The sequence below is a fragment of the Trachemys scripta genome, chromosome 3, assembly GCF_013100865.1.
Source record: "Trachemys scripta elegans isolate TJP31775 chromosome 3, CAS_Tse_1.0, whole genome shotgun sequence".
Lineage (NCBI taxonomy): Eukaryota > Metazoa > Chordata > Testudines > Emydidae > Trachemys > Trachemys scripta.
Window position 1 is genome coordinate 190,082,140 of NC_048300.1, and position 15,213 is coordinate 190,097,352.

Sequence of the window (15,213 nt, forward strand, 5' to 3'; positions counted from 1 at the left end):
TTAAGTTCTCAGAGAGATATGAACTGCCCCCAATTCATCTCACGGGAATGTCATCTCTGAAACATAATGATAGAAATTTGATGTAAACTTCTTTCACTGCTGATCATGTTTGCAGAAACATCCAATAATTTGGGGATTGTTGCTAGTTTGAGAGTATCATCACTTCACCACCATGCAGTGCAATTATACAGAGCTTTTCACTGAGTGTTTCCAAATAATTTAGCAAGATTAAACATTCTGATTAGGTGGTTAAGCATTAATATACCCACTAGTGAAGAAAACATGTGACATGACAAGGTCACACAGCAAGCCAATGGCAGAACCAGGAATACCAAAAACCCTGACTGCAAATTCATTTGCCAACAACTAGGTCAGACTCTCACTTAAATACTTGTATAAAAATGTATTTGTAGCATTCTTGCTCTGTGATAAAACTATGTTTTGAGGACATTTATATAAAAAAGCCTTTTTGAAGAACAATTTGTGAAACATAAATACTCTGTATTTGGAACTTTTTAGCTAATGGGACTTTCACTATTGTTTTGACTGGTAAAATTATACTGCCCTTCCCCTCAAAAAATTTTTGGGTTGTATTACTGGCAAAAAAACAGATGGGGTGGAATGAGCCCAGGTAGCTCATTTCAGCAGTGGCTGAATTACTTCTGACATACAGACTGTTATAACAGTATATTATTTCATTGTATAGAAAAGATTTGTTAGGAAATTTAACACTTTGAAGAAATATTGGAAAACCTGCTCTCAAAAACCTGAAAATGTCATCTCTGGGAAATTGGCTTGCCTCAGGTATTCCTAACATGTAAATTAGGGATGTAAAAGGTTAACCGGCATTAGTCTTACTGGTTAACCCGTCTAAACTGTTAGCCCCCGGGCCGGCTGGCTGGATCGGCCCCAGCCCCACTGGCTGGATCTGTTAACCATTTAAATGAAATATTAATAGTTTAAACAGTTAACTTTTAAAACGGTATTTACATCCCTAATGTAATTATATTTAAAATGCACCGTATAATATTTAAATCTAGAGTGCCAGGATGAACGAGTATTAAAAGTTTAACTAAAACTGACAAAAAAACTAGCAGGTTTTCTACAGCAAATTTGTCCCCTATAGGGCTATGACACAAGACTAAACTGTTCCATGATATCTGCACTATCCTTGCTAGGCTGAACCTGGAATGCATCCAGGTTGCTGCCTTTATGCAGGCAGAGATAGAAAGGTAAATGTTAGCTTTACCCTTGATGTTGTCCTTGTAGAACTTGTTGCTCTCCTCCACTGTACTGAAACCCGCATATTGGCGGATAGTCCATGGCCTATAAGTATACATAGTGGGATAGGGTCCCCGAGTGAAAGGTTTCACTCCTGGCAGCTCCTCAGGAACACCTTCTGTGTCCCTTCTGGAGTACAAAGGCTTGATGGCAATTCCTTCTGGGGTGTGCCATATCAATTCCTCTGGATTCTTGCCCTTCAGCTGCTTTTTAGCCATAGCAGCCCACTCTGGATGCAGAGGTTGCCGGTGCAGGGAGCAGCACATGATCTTGGAGTGGTGTGGCCAGAGGCGCAGAAGCCCACCCTTGGCCCTCAACATGTCTTCCTGTGTGGGTCACCGACGTGAGACGAGCTGAGGAAACTGGAAGTATATAAATAAATACTTTGCATTGCCATATGGTCTTTCATGGGAAGAGCTCGGATGGAGAAACTGAGTCACGCAGCAGTTCAGTGGCTTGCCTAAATTCCAACCGCAAGTCACGGCCAGCAGTAAAGGATGGAACCCACTCCCCTGCTTTAACCATTTGCAAAGAAACACTCAACCTCAGCACAACTATAAAACAGGGTGACCGGATGTCCTGATTTTATAGGGACAGTCCCGATTTTTGGGTTTTTCTTATATAGGCTCCTATTACCCCTCACCCCCGTCCCGATTATTCACATTTGCTGTCTGGCCACTTTAATTATAAAGGGAGTAAAATGAACGTGGTATAGGAACCCGAAGAGAACTTAATCCCATCTACCCACACTGCACCCCTCGGCGTTACCCATCTCCAGCCCGAACTGCCCCGCGCCCCCCAGCACGGAAACCCCCGAGAGGCGAGTCAATCCCGACAAGCGCCGAGCGGGGCCCTTCGGAAGGAAAACCAAAGGCGCAGCTACAGCTCGGGGAGCGGCTGGGGGGGGGGGTATCATACACCGGCAGCACAGCGGCAAAGGCGCTGGGGGGGGAGGGGGACAGGCCCGACGGCGCCGGGGTAGAAAGGGCCGGGGTGCGTTGGCGGGCAGGGGCGCCGCCCCCGGGAAAGCCGTGGCGAAGCTGGGCAGGGGACTCCGGGGATCCTGCCCCGTGCGGGCCGGTTCCAGCGAAGGGCGGGTCTGGCCTCGCGAGCAGCCCGGGGGGGCTGACAACAGCCTTGGGGACGTCGCGGGTGGTTTCACACCGGCCGGGGGCCCCCTGAGGCGCGGGGCGGAAGGGAAGCGGGAGGGGGGAGGGGATTGAGCGGCCAGCGCCCGCTCGCCAGCGGACAGGCCCTTACCCGTCCCGTCCTGCTGCGGGTGCGGGTCGGTCCCAGACAAACCCAAACAAAGCCGAGTACGCAGGCGCGCGCGCCTGTGCACTGGGAGGGACGCTGGCTTGGCCTCGGTGTGCGCATGCGCGCTGCAGCGCGGGAACGTTGTCTCTAACGGCTGGGCGGCGTTGCGCCAGGCACCTGGACTGGGGTCGTTGAGGCGGACCGGTGAGTCTCGGAGGGGCCGAGATGGGCCACGCGCCGGGACTTTACCGGGGGGTGTAGTCGGTCAATGCGACAGCATCAGGTAGCTGTGAGGTGAGAAGGGGCGTTCAGGTGGCCAAGACTACATCTCCCGGCATGCAATGCGCCCACCTCAGTAAGCGGCCTATGACCAGGGGTGGCAATGCATGCTGGGAGATGTAGTCTCTCTCATATAACTTTAGGGAACCCCTGCAGTCACAGACAGTATGGTTATGGCCATATAGGGTGACCAGACAGCAAATGTGAAAAATCGGGACAGAGGGAGGGGAGTAATAGGAGCCTATATAAGAAAAAGACCCAAAAATCGGGACTGTCCCTATAAAATCGGGACATCTGGTCACCCTATGGCCATACCTCTCTCAGCTAGGGTGACTAGATGTCCCGATTTTATAACGACAGTCCCGATTTTTGGTCTTTTTCTTATATAGGCTCCTATTACCCCCCACCCCTGTCACGATTTTTCACACTTGCTGTCTGGTCACCCTACTCTCAGCCCACCCAAAAGGGGCCCTAATCACTTAGATTAGTCCAAGGGTTCTCAGACTTTTGAACTGGTGACCCCTTTCACATAGCAAGCCTCTGAGTGCAACCCCCCCCCCCATACATTAAAAACATTTCTGTATATATTTAACACCATTATAAATGCTGGCAGCAAAGCAGGGTTTGGGGTGGAGACTGGGTGGAGGCTGACAGCTCGTGACGCCCCCCCCATGTAATAACCTCACGACCCCCTGAGGGGTCCTGACCCCCAGTTTGAGAACCCCTGGATTAGTCCTGCCTACTATCACGACAGTTCCTTATATCATGACAGTCAGTGCAGGAGACCCAGCACCAAGCCGTGATGATCACCACTGCAAGAACATCGTTTCCATATGTCATGACAGTAGCTGCTGCGAAAAAGTGCAATGACATGATCTCTGTGAAGTCATGAGAGTCTCCCCGCAAGGATCTAGTTGTCCATGATGTCACAACAATCACTGCCACAAGGCTCAGCATAATGACATCGCCTCCCGTGTCATGACAGTTGCTGCCAGAAACCATGGCAAAGTTGCATCATCCCCTGTGTCAGAGTAGGAGCTGCCTAGGAGATGTGGTGTGAGGAGGATGTAATGTAAATAGTCCCTGTAACAGGCATGACGGTGTTTATGATCATATAACAAACAAATGTTGGCTAATCGGGGGCAAGGGTGTGTGGCTGCGTGTAGAATATCCCATGGCTTCTCCATCAGGCAGCAAGTGGAGACATTTACCAAGGGAGCAAAGCACTCAAATACACAAAAGGTTATGCTGTATTCAACACAGCCTTCCTGTTCAATAGCTGTGTGTGTTTTGCACTTCTTTATAGATTATACATCTCTGTCTCTGTTGACTCTACTTCTCTCTCCACTGCTTTAAAGGTCATGAAACATCATTGTGCTCGTCCCCCTAAGGCAGGGAAGTCTGTTAGAGAAGGAGCTGCACAAAAGAAGAGCAAGTCACAGCAGCACCCAGAACCAGCCACCAAAAAAGCAGATGGAGGACAAAAACGGAGTCAAGAGAAAGAGGTAATTAAATTTCAGACTAATCAGCCCAAAGAAATAAAATTATTCAAGTGGGAAGAGAGAATATGTCGTCCTTTTACTAATGTGTGAGGAGAGCTTTTCTTTGAATATTTGTTTAACTTGAGCAAATATCCAGTCTGTTCAAGATGGGCACCCCTTCTCTCTGCAACACACAGACTGGCTGGAAAAGACATGAGAAAATCCTCATGGCCTGTAGGAAATAAATATCTGAATTTTATGTGATGGGTCAGGAGGGGGCAGTGTAGTCCCATAGCTTAACGAAACAGAACTGGCTATTCATCTATTAAAGGGATGTATTCTAGAACTGATTAGTGACTACGTGATTAGAGCAATAAAATCTTAGCTCAGTCATTCCTTGGAGAAAGTAGATCACTTCTGGCTCATGGTCTGCAGGGCACGAGATTGACACCAACAGCTTTCTATCTGAAAGACGCTCCTTGTCACAACCAGCCTTATGAGCAGCGTGGTCCCATGCTGTTGAAAAGAGATTAGGAGAAATAAACCCATACATTTTCTCATCCGCAGACTTGCTTCTGTAATGTGAGAGCTAAAGAGGTCTGGTTATGAGTTGCTTCCTCCTGTTTAAGACTGAAAGAAGCCTGCACAACTTGTGTGAGATGTGCTCTTATTTGAGAATGTGTGCTGGATGACTATAGCCGCACAAGGCAGAAAACAAGCCTTTACTATAGGAGAGGCAAATGCCATTGTCATGTATTCAAATGGCTTCTCAGCCCTTACTACAAAGTTGGTCCTTGGAAGTAAGTGGATGGTTCCATGCACCAGAAAACATTTATAGGCAGTCCTCGGACTTATGACACAATTGGTTCCTGAAAATTGCATCGCAAGTCGAAACGTAACTCGGAATCGCAATCCACTCCATTGTGGGACTGAGCGTTGTAAAGTCGAAACCAACTGTCGTAAGTCGAATCAGGGTGTCAATTCAGAAGCATCGTAAGTGTCGTTCATCGTAAGTCAAACGTCATAAAGTCGAGGACTGCCTGTACACATTTCTTTCTCTGGTGTAAATTTTCCTTTTTACCAGATGACACATCCAGCCAAGAAGAGAGAGAAGCGACAGAGGGAGCAGTCCCCTGAAGGTACAAATTTCCTTATTTTCTCCACGTCTGTATCCCATCAATATTTTAGTGTTTCATCCATAAATCCATATTCTGAAGCAACACTGAGAACAGGAAATAACTCATAAGTTTTATCAAAATATGATTGCAAATAAGCCTCAATTCTTTTCTGTGCATGACAAAAAATAAATTATCCTCTGTATAACCTTAGCTAAGATGCATTTCTATGTCTTATTAAAATATATGATTTTACTTCCAAATATTATGTTTCTTTTCTATTGAGTGCTTGTGGTGGGGCCTGTGTGTGTGTCTATCAGGACCACAAGGGTCCTCATTTTAACTTGCTCCTGATCCCTTGATGGCTACTGGATTATTGGTGCTTAATATACAAATAAGTAGACAAGTCCCTGCCCTCCAGAGTAGGGCTCCATGTCTGTCACAGAGGTCACGGAGGTCACTGATTTCGTGACTTTCTGTGACCTCCATGACTTCTGCAAGTGCCAGCATGGCTGACCCCGGGGCCAGCCACACCAGCCACTGCTGGAGCAGCTCTGGGGACAGCTACACTAGCCACTGCTGGAGCAGCCACGGCCCCCAGGCGGGTGGCCGGCCAGAGCAGCCACGGTCCGTGGCCCCCGGCAGCTGGAGCCGCTGGCCCCAGGCGCCCCCCACCCCGCAGCAGTGTTTCCCCTCCCCCCCCAATATAACTCATGGACAGGTCACGGGCTGTGAATTTTTGTTTATTTCCTGTGACTTGTCCATGACTTTTACTAAAAATACCTGTGACTAAATCGTAGCCTTACTCATGAGTTTACCATCTAAATGGGATAGTATTCCCTTTAGAACCTTTAAAGCTGCTCCTTAATCAGTCTGCAGAAGTCACTGCTAAGTGACAGAAAACATTCCCTTCTCGAATAGAACATGCCATCTCTGCAGCACTTCCAACCTCTTCTGCATCCATCCGTTTAGAAATCAGGGCTGGAAATCGAACCCGAGTCAGTCATATAGCAGTGCCTAATGCAGGGATAGGCAACCTTTCAGAAGTGGTGTGGCGAGTCTTCATTTATTCACTTTAATTTAAGGTTTCGCGTGCCGGTAATACATGTTTTTTAGAAGGTCTCTCTCTATAAGTCTATATTATATAACTAAACTATTGTTGTATGTAAAGTAAACAATGTTTTCAAAATGTTTAAGAAGCTTCCTTTAAAATTAAATTAAAATGCTGATCTTACGCCGCCAGCTTGCTCAGCCCACTTCCAGCCTGGGGTTCTGTTCACCTAGGCCTGCAGCGGGCTGAGCGGGGCGACTCGAAGTCAGGGCAGAGGGCTCGGGGGTGTGTGGAGGTGCACGGCAGAAGGCTGGGTGTTGGGGGGAGGGCAAGGCAGAGGGCTGGGGTGTGTGGGGGGGTGCAGGGTAGAAGGCTGGGATGTGTGTGTGGGGAGGATCAGGGCAGAGGCTGGGGTGTATGTGGAGGTGCAGGGCAGAAGGCTGGGTGTGGGGGGGTTCAGGGCAGAGGGCTGGAGGGTGTAGGTGGGGTGCAGGGTAGAGGTGCTCTATTCGTGGGGGTGCTCCCAGCCCCCTGCCCTGAGCGGCTCATAGCAGGGGGCTGGGAGAGATATGCCCTGTTCCACCCCCTTCCCCAAGGCCCGTCCCTACCTCTCTCTGCCTGCTCTACAGAGCAGCAAGCACGCTGCTGCTCGGCTCTGCTCTGCTCCCCCTCGCAAGGGCCATTGCTGGCAGGGAGAGGGGGGAGGAGGAGGGGCCGGAATGCACCACGTTAGGAGGAGGGGCCGGAATGCACCACGTTGAGGGAAAAAACTGGGGGGGGGGGGAAGCATGGCTGCCGCAGGACCAAGCTTCTGCCTCCTGTCCCCGCAGGGGAGAGCGATGGGCGGGGGGGCTGAGTGGGGCAGGGGTCCAGAATCCCCTGCCCCCACCGCTCTCCCCTTCAGGGGCAGGAGGCAGAAGCTTGGTCCTGCGGCAGCCAAGCTTCCCTCCTCCCGCTTCTTCCCCCAGCGTGGCACTTTCCGGCCCCTCCGCCCCTCCTCTCACCGGGCAGGCAGCGTGCCACTCAGAATCGGCTCGCGTGCCGTGTTTGGCACGCGTGCCATAGGTTGCCAACCCCTGGCCTAATGTCACTAGCTCAAGTGTCACGGGGGAGGGGGATGTGTTATGGACCAGTAGCCAAAATGGCTTCTCATGGGCTTATTTCTCAATCCTTTCACCAGTTTTATCAATTATGTTGGGAGGAAATCACAATAGAATGGCAGCTTCTTAGGGCAGGGACCATATATCTTGTGTGTGTTTTACATCACCAAACATACTGTCAGTGCTTTACAGATAACTACTACTGACAGTGTGGACAGCTCTGAGATACTGTTTCTTTGGGGCAGAAAATCTGCTCTTGAGTTGATAGCTCAGTCATTTGGGGGTCAGAGAAGTAACTGATTTACCATAAAGTTTTCTATCCAAGTCTAATAGGTCACATCTTGACTGTTTCTCCTCTCTCTCTTTCTGGTACCAACAAAAACAGGTTCTTGGGGCACAAAAAAGGTGAAGTTGGCCCCTGGCAAAACAGCAGCCTGGCAGCCACTCCCAGACAGCAGCATCGACCACCTGGGTGTCATGATGGATTCAGTAATATTGCAAGTATCAAGCACCACCACATCCCATACCTTAGCCAAGGCTTCAAACACATAAGACCAAGAATCTCATTATGTTTCCTCAAGTAATTAGGATGCTTAATGTAATAGCTAGTAAAAAAAAATCATTCTGAAAGTGTCCAAGCAACTAATCAGTTATTGAGGATTCTAAACTTGTAGAACATGACATCAGGTCCATCTGGCACTGGAACTCTTCATTTGGAAAGCATGAGATGAGATTTGGAAGGCATTCTCAGCCTGGGGTAGAAGAGGCCTTGAGACATTTAATAGATAGTGGAAAAATAAAGACATACCCAGGTAAACTGACAGCATAAATGGCTGCATTTGCAGTTCAGTAATATTATTTCATGTAAGCTCTGCCAGACAGTCATGTCTTGGGTGACATTGCTGATCATATAATCCCATTCCAGGAAGTTCCTTCTACTTATAGGTTCTGTGGTAGAAATTAACACTTTGCTTTTCCCTTCTTCTAGATCCATTCTGAGTAAATCAATACAAGAAAAAGATGACATTCAAAAGCATCTCAACCTCCTGAAGGAAAGGTAATGAGTGGTATGGCGAAGAGACCCAAGGGCTCTCAGTGACTTTGTAACATATTCCTAGAAATGTTCCTTCAATCCTGGGAGCTGTCATTTTTAGGAAATCTATCAGAGGGAAGCTGCTGTATGATCAAGAAAGGGAAACCTCAAGAGCATATCTGCTGAAGTGGATGATCAAGATTTGTTCAAAGTGGCAGAGCCTCTCTTTAACCACCTTATATAGGCAACAGACACTCAGGCAGCATTCCTGGGAGCTGCTGGAATGAACTGTATGCTCTAGAATTGTAATATAAAGTGAGATATTGAATTTGGCAGTTTAGAGCCACCATCATTTTGTGACATCAGTTTAAAAACAAACAAACTCGCTCAGGTTGTTAAGAGCTGTGACCATTAATAGCATGCGTGGAGAAGGGTAATCTCATGTGTTGGGCATAAGGTGCAGCCTTCTTGTACTTCATTGCTCAGGTAGCCAGTTATACTGTGAAAAATTTGTCTTCCTTTGAAGTGGCGATTACTGGCTACTGCCAGAGGCCAATACCAACTTGAGACACCGTGACCTGATTTCTGGAGGTGCTGAATGTGCACAGCTCTGATTAACTTCAGGGGGAGTTATGGGAGCTTAACATTTCTTAACATCAGACCAAGTTATTTCACACTGGACATCCAAAAATCAAGGCATCTCGAAAATTAATGGCCACTTTTGAAAACAGGCATAAAGCTCTTGCTCCGACATGTATCTATATAGTATCTTTAACAAAGGCACAGGACACTGTATAAAGTTACTCAAATGAAAGGGTCCAAATTAGGAAACAGAAAGTGCTGCGCATAAGCACTTAATTAGTTTTATTTTAAATGGTGAAACGATCAGAACAGCACAGATAGTACTTAGAAGTAAGTTTCATATCCAGGAGCGTAGCCACAACATAACCCTAGCTCGTAGTACCTTTATATATCAAGAACAATTAAATAGGATACTGATTCTGACCTCCAGTAACTAATGGGGGTTATAATGTTGGTCTTAAATCCAAGGCTATTTAGTTATTTTTATGTAAGCAAATACTACAACAGGTTCAAGTTGTATTTACTGAGAGCCAGTGTAAATATTTTACGATGGGAATAATTTATTGACATAAGTCAGTGCTTGTAAGAATATGGGCTGTAGCACTGGGTATGAGTTCCATCCTGAACTTTTATAATTAGACATTACTGCAGTAAAGACTTGTGATAATCCAGTCTTAAAAAGATAAGGACATTTATAAGCAATTCCAGCTCCTTCTCCTCTCTCTTCCCCCCTCTCCCACCAAAAAAGAGTCTTGGCTTTAGTAGATGATAAAAAGATGACTGAGCAAAGATACAAAGCATTAGCAAAACTAAAGGATGAACCATTACGAATACTTGTTTTAAGCATCAGAATCCTCAGTGAAAAAAATCAAATAACGTGTCATAACTGATCTTCTTTGGTTTAAATAATTAGAGCCCTGCGCAGATACAAAAATTTTGATCTGCATCCGATCTGCAAAGATAGTAAACACCACAACTGCATCCGCGGATATAAAGCGGATATCTGCGGATTTGCAGGGCTCTATAAATAATAACACTAAGCACTTCCACAGCACTTCACAAAAATTAATTATTCTTAACAAAGACCTGAGACTAGTACTAACCTACTTAACCTTATAGTTGCCAAACTGAGCCAGAGGGATTAAGTGAGACCACAGCAGACAACATGGTCAAGATAAGACCTCTGGAGTTGCTGGCTGCTAGTTCTGTGCTCAGGCATCTAAACCACATCACTCTTGAAAGAGAATTTCAGCCCTTCTTTCTTTAACACTCTGGGCCCTTTACTTCAGTGAGAGCAGCTCTGGGAGTATATGGTGAACATGCCTTCTCCCTATGCAGGTCTTTAGTGGGTCACCTTGTTTTTTCAGGAACAAACACATGTTGTTGTTTTTTTTTTTTAATAAAATCAAGGCTTCTAAGACATTACAAGACCCTGAAGGTGCCTATTGGGAAACTAAGCAACCTGAAAAATGTGCTGAGTCTTAAGGTGGCAGAGAAACAGAATCTCTCATCCAATGAAGAGGCTATGGCACTACTACAGGTAAGGGAGACATGCGGGCAAAGGGGGTATGGGATAGGAGTAAAGAATATGTATAAATCCTTGTTCTGCTCCCCAATAGATTCTAACCTTTCAATGGAAGGACCATTTACTCTAGTGATGGGAGGGGAACTTCAGGTGTTCATGTTCTTTCATTCCTGATCTTCACTTCACACTGCTGCATTGAAAGATCCCAATTGTGCACTGGAGAGACTACGGTCTCCAGGGATGAGGAGGAAATTCAGTCAAGGTTCACTCAGTCCAGGTCTTATTCACCTCTTTTATCAGGCACTTCATTAAAAAAAAATTCTGATGTGCATCACAGTACAAAGGGGAACAAAGACAATCCAGGGAATTATAGACCAGTCAGCCTAATTTCAGTACTTGCAAAGATACTGAAACAAATGATTAAACAATCAGTTTGTAGCACTTAGACAATAATATGGTTATAAAGAATAGCCAGCATGGATTTGTAAAGAACAAATCATGCTAAACCAACCATTTTTGACAGGGTTACAAGTGGATGGAGGTACGGGGGCGCTATAGATGTGATTACTAAAATTAAGTTAGGAATTTGACACTATGCCGCATGACAGTCTCATATGTGGTTTATATGAAAATACTATAAGGTGAGTATACTGCATCCCTTTAATAGTTGCTGCTGGATTTCCTGGGCTGCCTCCCACTTGGTCTCATCACCTCTTCGTTCCCTTTTTCTTCCAGACCTCCTTGCCTGCAAAATTTCTCAGTCTCTGTCCTAATTTCTCAGGGTCTTCTCTCAGGCCTCTTTTCCTGGAGAGCTTGTAACAATCTCTGCCCCCGTTTAGTCATGTTTTTTTCTCCCAGGCTTCTGCATGGAGAGCTTCACACTCCTATCCCTGCTTGAGCAGGGTCTCTCTCAAGCCTCTTTACCTGTGGAACTTCACAGCCTTCCAGTCCTTCTTCACACATCTGGTTCCAGCCAGCAACTGACCTGCTCAGGCCCAGTAACTCCTTTTAACTTAGCCTGCTGAGCTCTGATTGGCTGCTTCCCTGCAGCTTTTCTAGGCAGGCCTGGAGGACACAGCTTTCACTGCTCCTTTTCCTGTGGTGGGGTATGGTTAGGATCATATGGCCTCCAGCAGGGGGCCTCAAAGGGCCTGGTATACCCCTTCACAGAGTGTTGTTTGTAAGACATGGGAGGTAATTGTCCTGCTCTACTCAGCACTGGTGAGGGCTCAGCTGGCGTACTGTGTCCAGTTCTGGGTGCCACACTTCAGGAAAGATGTGGACAAATTGGAGACAGTTGAAAGCAAAAATGATAAAAGGTTTAGAAAACCTGACCTATGAGAACAACAAGGAGTCCGGTGATACTCTTGATACTTGACCTAGGAGGAAAGGTTAAAATACTTGGATGTGTTTAGTTTTCAGAAAAGAAGGCTGACAGGAGGACTTGATAAGTCTTCAAATATGTTAACGGCTGTTTTAAAGAGGACAGTGATCCGTTCTCCATGTCCACTGAAGACAGGACAAGAAGTAATTGGTTTAATCTGCAGCAAGGGAGATTTAAGTTAGCTATTAAGAAAGATTTTCTAACTATAATTGTAGTTAAGCACTTGAATAGACTTCTAAGAGAAGTTTTGGAATCCCCATCTTTGGAGGTTTTTAAGAACAAGAAACCTGTCAGGGATGGTCTAGGTGTATTTGGTCCTGCCTCAGCACTGGGGATGGACTGAATGACCCCCCCTTCCAGCCCTACATTTCTGTGGTTCTGTAGTAATATTTGAGCAGCTCTCTGATTGTGCAGTTCCCCTTGTTATGGTGGTTTGGGATAACACAAACTTACAAGTAGCCACATTGCCTGTTTCTTGCTGGGGTGGGGGTGAATTTGGCACATAATTGGATTCTGTGGTGGTGATCACTATAATCTAACTGATCAGTAACCCAGATCCTTCATCCTTTCACGGTCTTCACACAAGTGTTCTATTAGACAGTGAGATTTCATGCTGTGTTTACTCTGGAGGCTGAGATGCAGTGGACGGTATAATGAGGAGGTGACAGAATTTATAGTGTGTTGTATAATGTCGCCCCTCTCCCCGTGAAACTCTATGGTGTTAGTGAGTAAGATGGCACCAATGACCACTATGACTCACAAACTGCTGACCTTAAAATCTGCCCCTGCTTCTTCTTTGTTTCGTAGATAAAGTCTTAAAATGGCTATGAATTATCATTTCATATTCTAATGCTCCAGGGAACAATCTGTATCCAATGGGACACTTCCACAGATAAGCAATTCACTATCTTTAGCCCATTTACCATAGAGCAGGAAGGAGGCAGGGCTCTGTGCTTGATGGAAAGTTAGTCAGGAAGTGCTGTCTAAGGCCACCTACCATGAAGAATCATGGAATATCAGGGTTGGAAGGGACCTCAGGAGGTCATCTAGTCCAACTCCCTGCTCAAAGCAGGACCAATTCCCAACTAAATCATCCAGTTGTCAAGCCAGGCCTTAAACACCTCCAAGGAAGGAGACTCCACCACCTCCCTAGGTAACGCATTCCAGTGCTTCACCACCCTCCTAGTGAAATAGTGTTTCCTAATATCCAACCTAGACCACCCCCCCCTGCAACTTGAGACCATTACTCCTTGTTCTGTCATCTGGTACCACTGAGAACAGTCTAGATCCATACCCTTTGGAGCCCCCTTTCAGGTAGTTGAAAGCAGCTATCAAATCGCCCCTCATTCTTCTCTTCTGGAGACTAAACAATCCCAGTTCCCTCAGCCTCTCCTCATAAGTCATGGGCTCCAGACCCCTAATCATTTTTGTTGCCCTCTGCTGGACTCTTTCCAATTTTTCCACATCCTTCTTGTAGTGTGGGACCCAAAACTGGACACAGTATTCCAGATGAGGCCTCACCAATGTCAAAAAAAAAAGGGAAACGATCACGTTCCTCGATCTACTGGCAATGCCCCTACTTATACAGCCCAAAATGCCATTAGCCTACTTGGCAACAAGAGCACACTGTTGACTTGTATCCAGCTTCTCGTCCACTGTGACCCCTAGGTCCTTTTCTGCAGAACTGCTGCCTAGCCATTCGGTCCCTAGTCTGTAGCAGTGCATGGGATTCTTCCATCCTAAGTGCAGGACTCTGCACTTGCCCTTGTTGAACATCATCAGGGTTTTTTTGGCCCAATCCTCTAATTTATCTAGGTCCCTCTGTATCCGATCGCTACCCTCCAGTTTATCTACCATGCCTCCCAGTTTAGTGTCATCTGCAAACTTGCTGAGAGTGCAGTCCACACCATCCTCCAGATCATTAATAAAGATATTAAACAAAACCAGCCCCAAGACCGACCCTTGGGGCACTCCCCTTGAAACCGGCTGCCAACTAGACATGGAGCCATTGATCAATACACATTGAGCCCGACGATCTAGCCAGCTTTCTATCCACCTTACAGTCCATTCATCCAGCCCATACTTCTTTAACTTGCTGGCAAGAATACTGTGGGAGACCATATCAAAAGCTTTGCTAAAGTCAAGGAATAACACATCCACTGCTTTCCCCTCATCCACAGAGCCAATTATCTCATCATAGAAAGCAATTAGGTTAGTCAGGCACGACTTCCCCTTGGTGAATCCATGCTGACTGTTCCTGATCATTTTCCTCTCCTCTAAGTATTTCATAATTGATTCCTTGAGGACCTGCTCCATGATTTTTCCAGGGACTGAGGTGAGGCTGATTGGCCTGTAGTTCCCCGGATCCTCCTTCTTCCCTTTTTTAAAGATGGGCGCTACATTAGCCTTTTTCCAGTCATCCGGGACCTCCCCCAATCGCCATGAGTTTTCAAAAATAATGGCTCTGCAATCTCATCCGCCAACTCCTTTAGCACCCTCGGATGCAGCGCATCCGGCCCCATGGATTTGTGCACGTCCAGTTTTTCTAAGTAGTCCCGAACCACTTCTTTCTCCACAGAGGGCTGGTCACCTTCTCCCCATACTGTGCTGCCCAGTGCAGCAGTCTGGGAACTGATCTTGTTCATGAAGACAGAGGCAAAAAAAGCATTGAGTACATTAGCTTTTTCCATATCCTTGGTCACTAGGTTGCCTCCCTCATTCAGTAAGGGGCCCACACTTTCCTTGACTTTCTTCTTGTTGCTAACATACCTGAAGAAACCCTTCTTGTTACTCTTAACATCTCTTGCTAGCTGCAACTCCAAGTGTGATTTGGCCTTCCTGATTTCACTCCTGCATGCCTGAGCAATATTTTTAGACTCCTCCCTGGTCATTTGTCCAATCTTCCACTTCTTGTAAGCTTCTTTTTTGCGTTTAAGATCAGCAAGGATTTCACTGTTTAGCCAAGCTGGTCGCCTGCCATATTTACTATTCTTTCTACACATCGGGATGGTTTGTTCCTGCAACCGCAATAAGGATTCTTTAAAATACAGCCAGCTCTCCTGGACCCCTTTGCCCTTCATGTTATTCTCCCAGGGGATCCTGCCCATCTGTTCCCTGAGGGAGTC

At 46.4% G+C, this 15,213-nt stretch overlaps 2 protein-coding genes across 2 annotated transcripts in view; one reads left to right on the forward strand and one right to left on the reverse strand.

Annotated features, from left to right (window-relative positions):
• Nucleotides 1–1,845, reverse strand: part of MMUT (methylmalonyl-CoA mutase) — a 37,916-nt gene extending 36,071 nt beyond the window's left edge. Inside the window, exon 1 of the mRNA XM_034766675.1 lies at nt 1,250–1,845. Coding sequence (XP_034622566.1) covers nt 1,250–1,601 — 352 coding nt within the window. The 5' untranslated portion in view covers nt 1,602–1,845. The remainder of the gene's footprint in view (nt 1–1,249) is intronic.
• An 824-nt stretch (nt 1,846–2,669) lies between these two features.
• Nucleotides 2,670–11,523, forward strand: CENPQ (centromere protein Q). Its single transcript, XM_034766920.1, has 7 exons — nt 2,670–2,821; nt 4,176–4,322; nt 5,383–5,437; nt 7,950–8,061; nt 8,553–8,621; nt 10,590–10,719; nt 11,440–11,523. The coding sequence occupies exons 1-7, from the start codon at nt 2,807–2,809 to the stop codon at nt 11,521–11,523; spliced, it is 612 nt and encodes a 203-aa protein (XP_034622811.1). The 5' UTR covers nt 2,670–2,806.
• The last annotated feature ends 3,690 nt before the right edge of the window (nt 11,524–15,213 follow it).

Bases quoted from the DNA above. Each gene is read 5' to 3' on its own strand.
- CENPQ (XM_034766920.1), top strand. The intron at 8,622-10,589 runs GTAATGAGTGGT...AATAAAATCAAG, and splicing joins CTCAACCTCCTGAAGGAAAG to GCTTCTAAGACATTACAAGA. The intron at 10,720-11,439 runs GTAAGGGAGACA...TTTTTCTTCCAG, and splicing joins AGGCTATGGCACTACTACAG to ACCTCCTTGCCTGCAAAATT.